General features: G+C 51.3%; 1 protein-coding gene across 1 annotated transcript; it reads right to left on the reverse strand.

The window, feature by feature from the left end:
- Positions 1-5,723: 5,723 nt before the first annotated feature.
- Positions 5,724-7,243, reverse strand: LOC123047110 (protein IRX15-LIKE). The gene has a single exon (XM_044470602.1). The coding sequence runs from the start codon at positions 6,914-6,916 to the stop codon at positions 5,966-5,968; it is 951 nt and encodes a 316-aa protein (XP_044326537.1). The 5' UTR covers positions 6,917-7,243; the 3' UTR covers positions 5,724-5,965.
- Positions 7,244-9,565: the final 2,322 nt, after the last annotated feature.

The raw sequence follows: 9,565 nt of genomic DNA on the forward strand, positions 1-9,565 counted from the left end.
TTAACATTGCTAAACCTGTCGTATTCCTGGATCAAAACAGCCGCGTTCCTAAACAACCAGGGGCCACCGTCCATCACCCTCTTCCAATCCCCCAAACAACTAAATTGTGCAATGAACAGGTTGAGACCCTTTGGTTTGAAGATAACTTGTTGGGCCGACGACCATGCCGTGCGCATCGCGTTGTACAGAGCTGAATGGCTGAACTGACGAGTTGTATGAACTCTGAATATCGCCAGCCACCTAATGTTCTTGACTAGATCTTCAAATTCAGCACTGAAATCGAGTTCAACTTCCTCCTCTCCACGCAGGTGCAGACCTTCAAATCTATCCTGAAGACTTGCGGGAGGTCCCCAAGCATGGTACTCCCCCTTTGCTCCCTCCCGCCCCTGGCTTCCATCTCCACTCCCTGCGGCCCCCTTCTTACCACCGTCTCCCAGGTGGTTCTCCTCTTCGACCACAAGGACGGACTGCGCCGCCATCCTCTCCTTGTCTTCCTTCGCACCCCCACTTCCTCCCCCTGTCGCCGGTGGTTCCGCCATACAAGCTCACCCCGCACCTCCTTGGGCCCTCAGAGACTCCCGCTCTACTGGGGAGAGCAAGCAGAATGCGAGGAATTGGTGGACTCCGGCGAACTAATGGCCGGAGGAAACGGTGGACTCCGCCGCCACCGCCGCTCGCTAGGTCATGGACGCCGACGGAAAGCAGAGTACAGTTGTCGCTATGCAGTGGCATATCTTATTGGGAGTTCCTATGTGACGCATTTTGCGTCAAATTTCCGCACTTTCGCACAGGCACATTGCTCGTTGTGCATCGATTGGGCCGGCCCATTGCAGTGCGCTGCAAAAAACCAAATGGAAAAAAAATCGCTACAAGGTAGGTTGCGACAACTGGGAATCAAACTCCGGACAGCCTACTTGTGCTCGCTAGGTACTAGCCACTACGATGCAAGAGCTTAGTGAACCAATATATAGCGAAAAACTAGAAGAACTAACACAAGTATAAGACTTAACACTGTTTGAAAAGAAAACAATGCACTAGCGTTATCATTAAGCGATTAAGATTTTTGACCCTGAAGAAAGACTGCGTTCCCAAAACAATGCCTTCAACCAGGTCACTACCAGGCACAACCAACAAAGAAGTCCTCGAATGCTGCCGCTGAGCAACTGTGTGTGAAGCAAAGTCTTCATCGCATCCAACACTACTGGAATCTCTTCTTCTTCTTCTTCTTCTTCTTCTTGAGGGCACACCCAAACAAGTTAACGACTTGAGTGCACCAGCGATCCACTGCCAACATGGGCCTTCGGATGCCGCCGACCCACGCCGTTGCACGCTAGCGAGCTCCATAGCCCCGTCCCCCTGCAAATCCGATCGCCGCCAGCCGCGGCCCCGGCCACCCCTTGGAACACACACGGGAAGGAGACCGGCACCACTTATGGGTGGCATGGTGGGTAATTTACTTGAACTTTATAGGGTAGATGACGGACCAAAAATCGGAAAAAGGCACCGTCCTTTATTATCAGATAGGTATAGATACAGTGGCGACTATGGTCTATGGATGAGCTGCAGGATTAGGCGCGAAAACAGCAGACCCGTCGCTTCATAAGATGCTGGAAACACAGACGTTTCCAGCCGTTGGATCTTCTATACCAGCATCACTGAGCTGCAAGACAGGGAGGGTGTCGATTTCTTCAGACTGAAGTGTCCATGTTCAGAGTTCTTCAGTGGTCTGAACTTCATGGGCAGGCTTTGCTCCAAGAGCTACACACATCAAGCAAAAGAAAGCACTGAATCCAGCATATGAATCATATGAGCTATAAGCATCATCGGATACCAACAAATTTTAAGCTTGTAGGCCACCTGGTCCTGGATGTTGATTCTCTGCAAACTGAAGTGTTAATGTAATTCTGTATGCCTTCTTTTCCCCAAAAAGAAATGTCTGTGTTATTCTGAAATTGGCACTGCTGCTAACACCCCATATAGCTGCACTGCACCGGCAGCATAATACAATGGATTTGCATTTTCATCGTTAGAAAGTTGTCCGAAGATAGTCTGTACTTAGTAGTCTGCAATACGAATGTAATATTATTACAGGACTAGGCTCAAAGTTGCAAAGAGTTGAAGGCTTACACTGTGGTGAACAGGGAAAGAGATAGGGTATTTCGCTGAAGACAAGTGTCACTGTTTTGGATTCAGGTTAGAACCTCAGATGAATATTTTTTTTGTACTTGATTCATGGTAAGACTAACTAAAATGTGGCAACTGACAAATACCTTAAAAGCATCCCAACGCGAATCCTCAAATAGGCCGCAAACGTCCTGATCAAGTTGTCCGGATGTAGCTTTGCGGGCGTACAGACCGTCGTCACGTACGCATCTGACAACGTAGTCCCACCCAAAACCATCTCCCGCGCCAACGTCGTCTCCTGCCCGACAGCTTCGCTTCCCATATCGTATTCATGCCGACCAGAGCGGGCATGATCAGTCATTGGAGTTAGCATTGAAGCAGCGCGCCATTCGAGAGCACCGTCCGCGTCACGTATGCTGGGTTTTCGCACATGTTCAATGCCCGGGCGACCTACCAGACAGAGTGATAGGAGAGCTTTCTAAAGCATTGAAGTCTGTTGACCGTCCGCCCGCTTATCGAATGTGACATGAACAAACATGATAAATTTCATGCAAACTGGACAATCTTCATTAAATTGGACGAAATTCATGGAAAATTTGACATGTTTCCTTAAACAAAAGCGGACATGCGATTTTTCAACATAGCAAAAGTTCCTAGTCTAATCTTCACCGGCTGTGGAAATGTTTGGGTCCCACGTCCTGTTCTTCTCCGTGTCCGACGAGGAAGAGCAAGACATGTCTGTGTCCCGCCTCTTACTCTTCCTCGCCGAAGTCCAGTGCCTGGTCGCTGACGTTTGTTGGTGGCGGTGAGTTCGATGATCGACCCAGACGGCCCTGCTTCACAGTCGTCGCGGGCCGGCGCGAACGAGGAGACACTCATGATGGTGGTCATAATGTCTTCGTCAGAAATCGCCACCGCCTCCGCGTCCGCCTCCGTTGCGATCGTGTTGTAGCCGGCGCGCGGCCTTGAAGAGCGCCGCTGCTGGTCGACGAAGGTCGGGTCTTCGACGACCATGGCCGCCACGGCCGCCTCGCTCACCGTAGACATGCCCATCCACTAGTCAGTGATGTGTGAGGAGGTCAAGGTTGTAGTGTTGGTCCTTCTGCGTCCTCCAGATGGGGTGTGTGGTCTGCATTGGATGTCGACTCTTATATCAGTGTCCGGATTCGTCCGTGGACCAATACCATGGCCATTTTAGATGATAGCTTTGGAGCTGCCTTTATTGGGCTTTGTTTGTTTGGAAAAGCCGCTAGAGAATGTTTGTTCAATAATTATTATTGTTTTATCCAATACCTGGATTTTTAAACCTTTTTAAAAAGAAACATGAACAATTGTTTCAACAACAAACATAATTATTGTTCGATGAAGAAGGGAGGATTTTCTTATTGTAAAAAAGGAACAACTTTTTTCGAACAAGGTATAGAAACTTTTACTTAGTAAATAGCAAAAAAAAGATCATAATTGGTATATCAACCCCGCAAAACTACCATGTTATTTTGCTTGCCAAAAACTACCAAATTGAGACCATTTTTTTGCAAAACAAAACACTCATGATCGATTTGGGCTGTGCGTGCGCTTGGGCCACACCACTACTTCCTCTCTGAACCTCCCAGGTCCCAGCCGTGCCCGCGAGGAGCATGGCAAGTTGGCAACTGCTCAACCTGGTCAGCCTCAACAACAACAGGAAAAACTGCTCAACCCGATGCGCTCCAAACAAAAAGCTCGAATGCGCTCAAATAAAAAACAACTGCTGCTTTAAAAAAATGTAAACTGCTCGGTCACGATGTAAACGTGCCCTCTAACTCGGAGGAGCGCTCCCCTGTTTAACCCGCAACGTTTGGTGCGATTATGATCCACCAATCTGGCTTCAACTACAAACACCGAGCAGCAGTTTAGTACAGTAGTACTGCCAGTGTGCCTTGGATTCGACTTCTCTTGAGGCGCACAGATGCTTAGATTATTGGAGCCCCATGGAGTCCAGTCCCGCGCAAGAAACGGAACGCAATCAGTCGGTGAGGGCCGAGGGGTCAATGGAGCGCGTCCCACGTCAAAACTCGGTCGGTCGGCCTCGGCCCCCATGCGGGCCTAACTTTTTTCAGCACGTAGTGCATGCTAGCCCCACATCACGGAGCCTGTACACACGGAAGCCGACTAAAATACAGCTCAAAGGCTCGCTCCCGGACGAGCAATCTCGGCACTTATCCCTGTCGAGGCTAGCTTAGCTCGTTGACCAAGGGAGCGACAATCAAAGACTCCTCCGTCTAGCTCGATCGCTACGTCGAACGAACGAACGAACTCAGAAAAGTTCGATCGGAAATCGCCAAAGTAGGGCCACTGCTTGCTTCACGCACCAATACTGCGTCGCACTACTTTTATAATTTATACTGACAGATTGACAAACTGCCGGAGGTAGAAACGCGTAGTTACCCGTGGTCCGTGCAGAGACCCACCGAACGCGTCAATTCCTAGCTGTTTTTTTTTATCGAAAGCAATTCCTAGCTGCTACGTATCGCCGACTGCGTCCGCCAAAATTACATTACATGCACTCTTCCGTGCGAGAACCCGTCAATGGAAATTCAACGGAAATTAACCTTGGCACGACACGATCGACCACATTCTCCAGGAGAAATGAGAAGTGGTAAAGCAGGAGTACCACCCTCTGATCTGATCGCTGCACCAGCATTTGGCTCCTAATTCTCCTATTCTAATCGGTGGGTTGGTACCAGAAAACCAGTACTAGTGCTCGCTCGCTCGCTCGCTCTTGGTTCGTGTCCGCCGGAGGAGGGAGGGTGGGTGGCACGTCACCCGATCGATCGTTCCGGCCAAGAAGAAAAAAGTCTCTGAGACCGACGGCACGTGGGGCAGGCTGTACCAACGTTCCTTCTTTTCCATACCCTGCGAACCAAATCCAATTTATGATCGTCCTATGAGCTGTTGGACACACACGATCGCACACAGGCGCAAACCGGTGACAGGCAGCACATCCGAGCTGACCACTAACCGCCGCCCCCGTACGCACCACGCACCTGCCGGCGCCAGCGTCAGCGACCGGCGACAACGACGCGGCAGCGGCGGCGGGCAGCACAGTCAATCAAGTTGGGCAAAAATGTTTTGATGTCCCGGTAGGAGTATCTGCTTTCCTTTTATCTAGTGATGAGTATCAGAGATCACACATGTGCTCATTTGTACTGGCATGATGGTGGTGCATGACCATTGCCACGTAGACTGCACATGTTGCCCATGTTGGCATACCAGAAAGGGTCGAGCCGAGGATACGCCCCCAGTTCGCTGAGCCGTCGGACGTTGCTGCGAAACACGGACATCTTCCACGGATCCAAGGGCGCATCAGCCCGATGACAGCGACTCTACTGATCTGACGACCGATCCGAGACACTTCTTGATCAGATCAGATCAAAGTAACGAGGCCATCCTCATTAATGACCAAAATTACGACCGGCAGATGAATATGATCCCACCACTTTATCATCGAGCAACGCACGCAACCGGGCAGGGGCAAAGGAAAATGTAAAAGCAATCGGATCGATTGATGGATGGATCCACCCACCCACCAGCACATGTCGAATCAATCCCAAGCAATCTGTCTAAGTGTAAATTAACCTCTACTATTTCATTTTCTTTTCGAGGCGATCAATCATGTCATCACGATTGATGGTTACACTTTTGATCGAAGGAGCCTTTCTTGTTACAATTATTGTTCCCAAAAAAACAACAAACATATATTACTCGTATGTCACAAAAAAGAGGAAGAAGAAGAAGAAATGATAATAACAAGAATTAGAGAGGAGAGGGGGCGGCTAATTAATCAAAGTGCGGGTCTCGATTACTTGCGGCGGGTTTTCTCCTCGGGCGTGGCCCGGCTGTCCTGGCCGGCGGCGCAGAAGGCGTCGGCGGGGCCGCCGGAGCGGATCACGAAGTGGGCGAGCGAGGGCGTGCCGCTGCCGGCGACCCGGTTCTCGTCGCACAGGAACTCCTTGCTCAACACCTGCTCCACCTCGAAGTTGAAGTCGTGCACCAGCACGTCCGTGGGGCCCTTGGCGGCGGTGGCGCCGGAGCGGGCGAGCACGGCGGTGGTGAAGACGGACGCCATCCGGCCGGGGGAGTTGGGGTTCCACCCGGACGGCCCGTCGATGAGCACCACGTCCCAGGGCACGTCGTAGAGCTCGTTGGGCAGGTCGTTGATGGCGAGCCGGCACTCGGAGAAGAGCAGGTTCTGGACCGGCCGGCACTCGGCGGCGCGCGAGCCCCGGGCCGCCTCCAGCAGGTCCCGGAAGTCGCGCACCTTGGTGGTGTAGGAGACGTCGTAGGCCTCCAGCCCCGGGTGGCGCGGCTCCAGGTACTTGACGTAGAACTCGTTCTCGTCCAGGTACACGGTGCGGCCGCCGTGGTTGAGGGCGAGCCAGAGCGGCGACTCGGCGCCCAGGCCGAAGACGAGCAGGTTGCAGGGCCCCCGCGCGCGCAGGATGGCGGAGATGGCCCGGATGTCCGTGTCCGTCATCCGGTGCGTCGCGTTGGAGAAGGACGCGTAGTGGACCAGCGCGTCGAACACCGGCAGCGGCAGCGCCGCCCCGGAGCCGGCCGCCGCGCCCGACGAGGAGCCCGCGGCAAGGCGCGAGCCGGAGGACGCGGCGGAGGCGAAGCCGGACGAGGTGTAGAGGAAGGTGAGGAGCGTCGCGAAGGCGAAGCAGGAGGCGAAGACCAGCAGTAGCACCCGCCGGGGCCCCGTCGCCGCCGCCGCCGCCTGCAGCTTGTCCCGGCTGCCGATGGACTTCATCGATTGATCTCCGGTCCGCCGCGCGGTCTTCGCTGGCCGGAGGAGGAGGGTGTCGAGGGGAAGCAAGAATCAAGAATCAATCAGCGTGGCTGAGCTGCGTGGGGACGGAGACCGTGGGAAGGAGAGGGGAAAGGTCAGCTGGCCTCGTGTGTGTGTGTGCTCGACTGCTCGGTCGACGCAGCTTGGCTCGGCTCAGATTGGGGGAGGAAGCTGGGATTTTTTGGTGGGTTCAAGTAGCGGGAGTGAGTGGAGGCTGGGGAGAGTTGTTACGCTGTCTCGACGCCATCTACCGCGTCGGGTCGGGTCGGTCAGGGCACGTTGTTCGTGCGGAGGAAGAGGGCGTGGTATTATTTGGCTGGTGTGTGGCTTTTGCATTAGTTTTTGGCGGGTGGGTCGCTGCTGACTACTGAACGCCGGAACGGAGCCCGTAAAGTTCGGCCTTGTAGGAGGGCGTACGTGCTCAAAGCTGGTGTCATCATGGTCTGCGGGTGTCAGAGGAGGACGCGCTCTGCCTCTGTGTGTGTGAATGAATGAAACTCGTCATCATACGGTATCTGACATTGTGATTAAATTGAGGAGTTGCATTTTAGGTGACGCACGCACATTCCTACAAGCGCACGCACATTCTGTCCCTTTGAGCACCTTTAAAGAAGAGAATCAGCAAAACATATTGAGATTGACGAAATGAATACGGGTGACTTAACAAAAACGTCTTCTCTCATTGAGCAAACATCACCGAAAATCCAATATCAATTCAGAAAAGTGCGTACACCAGTGCGACTTGACCCGTAGCGGGCCGACAAAGTTTCGATGTTGTAAATTGGAGTTAACACATGATGGCAAAATTGGAATGCTTATTTCTCATGGTTGATTTGTTAGGATTGGAGTGCAATCGACCCTGTTGATGTGCTCTTTTAGGGCATGTACAATGGTAGCATATGGATACAGATGTCCCATGATAAAAAATAGTTTGAGACACCTATATTTACTTTTCTCCCCAATGCAAGCTACCATTAGTGAGCCTCATTAAAAAAATACTCCCTCTGTCCCGTAATATAAAAACGTTTTTTTCACTACACTAGTGTCAAAAACGTTCTTATATTATGGGACCGGGCAGTAAAAAATAAAGACTCTAGTACACATGCATCTCTATTTTTCACTCCAATCTTTTCAGCTTTTGACACAGGACCACATTTTTTTCTCCAAACACACGTCTCCTGCAGAGGATCCCGCTTCTCTATCTAAATCTACTTTATATGTTATCCGATCCTACATGGCATACGAGGCATCACCCTGAGGCTATGCACTGTACATGCCCTCACGGGAGGATGTGGCCGTCAGGCCGTGTGGCTGATGTCAGTACACATGGAGTGTGCAAGGGTCATGAAAAAGAAGAAGAAGCAAAAAACAGTCATGGGCGCGTGAGAGACAAAAGAAATTCGTTCCGGAAGCCCAAACAGCCCAGCCCACCTAACCGGGCCCCCATCTGCAACGACTGATGTCAGCTCCTTTAATCTACAGTTGTTTATTCGCAGTTTGCTAAAACGGAACTTGTTTATTCGCAGGTGAGTGCTCAATCAGGTCAGTCATGGGGCACCGCTGTTCCATCACATGCGTTGAAGATAGAGACGGGCAGACGGCTCTCCTAGTCTAACTGCACGAGCATCAGATTGTTTTTTTTGTATTTGTCATTTTGTATTACTATTAATATCGAGGAAATGGAGCTTGAGATTTGAGCATACATTGTGCCCTCTTCGTGAGAAAAATTATGGGTATGTTTGTGTGGCCAAAGGTCCTATCAATACGTTGGACATGACCAAAGACTTGATCTTTGTTGGACTTGGGAGCATAGCCAATCCTTTGGCATGCCAATTTTACTTTGGCCACTTCAACTCAAATTTCCTGACAATGCTAGGGTTAGACGAAAGTAAGCGGGTGGCTAGGACCGATGCGGCTGTCAATGGTGCCAAGTGGACAGCGAGATGAAGGACGACGGTGGCGGCCGAAACGCCTAGCACTTTTGTCGGGCCCGAGATCATTGGAGGGTTGGAAAGGTGCTCAATTTTGTTGTCCTAAATCGGCCATCTCATGCCATTTTTTGGGTTAGATGATGCATTGTGAATGAGAAACTCGTCGCCCGACATCTGACATTGTTGAGAATTTGCACTTTCGTTGACATACAAATATGGTGTTACAATTTAGTACGAGCGAGGGAATAAATTTACTAGCTTGGCTATGTGAAACCTGACACTAGCCTCTTGTGTTCTAAGACCTGGGCGACTACACATGTCGGCAATGACTCAATTGAAGTGCTATGGTTACTTTGCTAGTATAGAAGAGCAGAGGTATAAATGGCACTTCCAGACTAAGCACGACATTCTCGATTTCCCTTATTCTCAAATGTCGGTTCACCTACGGGGTATGATGAAAGATTGACTTGAACCGGAGTGCATCGACACCTTCACTTGGCACTTGAGGTTACCCCGGTGGTTAGGCCCAGTGGCGGAGACACTGCCCCCCCTCCCCCCCACCCCCGGTAACATCCCGCATTTTAGCCTAATATGCATGTGAGCAAGTGATTATCTGCTGCTAAAATGGTGTATTTTAATGCGTTGGCCCTCCCCAACACAGTTTAACAGCCCTCGACCC

The sequence above is a fragment of the Triticum aestivum genome, chromosome 2B (assembly GCF_018294505.1).
Source record: "Triticum aestivum cultivar Chinese Spring chromosome 2B, IWGSC CS RefSeq v2.1, whole genome shotgun sequence".
NCBI lineage: Eukaryota > Viridiplantae > Streptophyta > Magnoliopsida > Poales > Poaceae > Triticum > Triticum aestivum.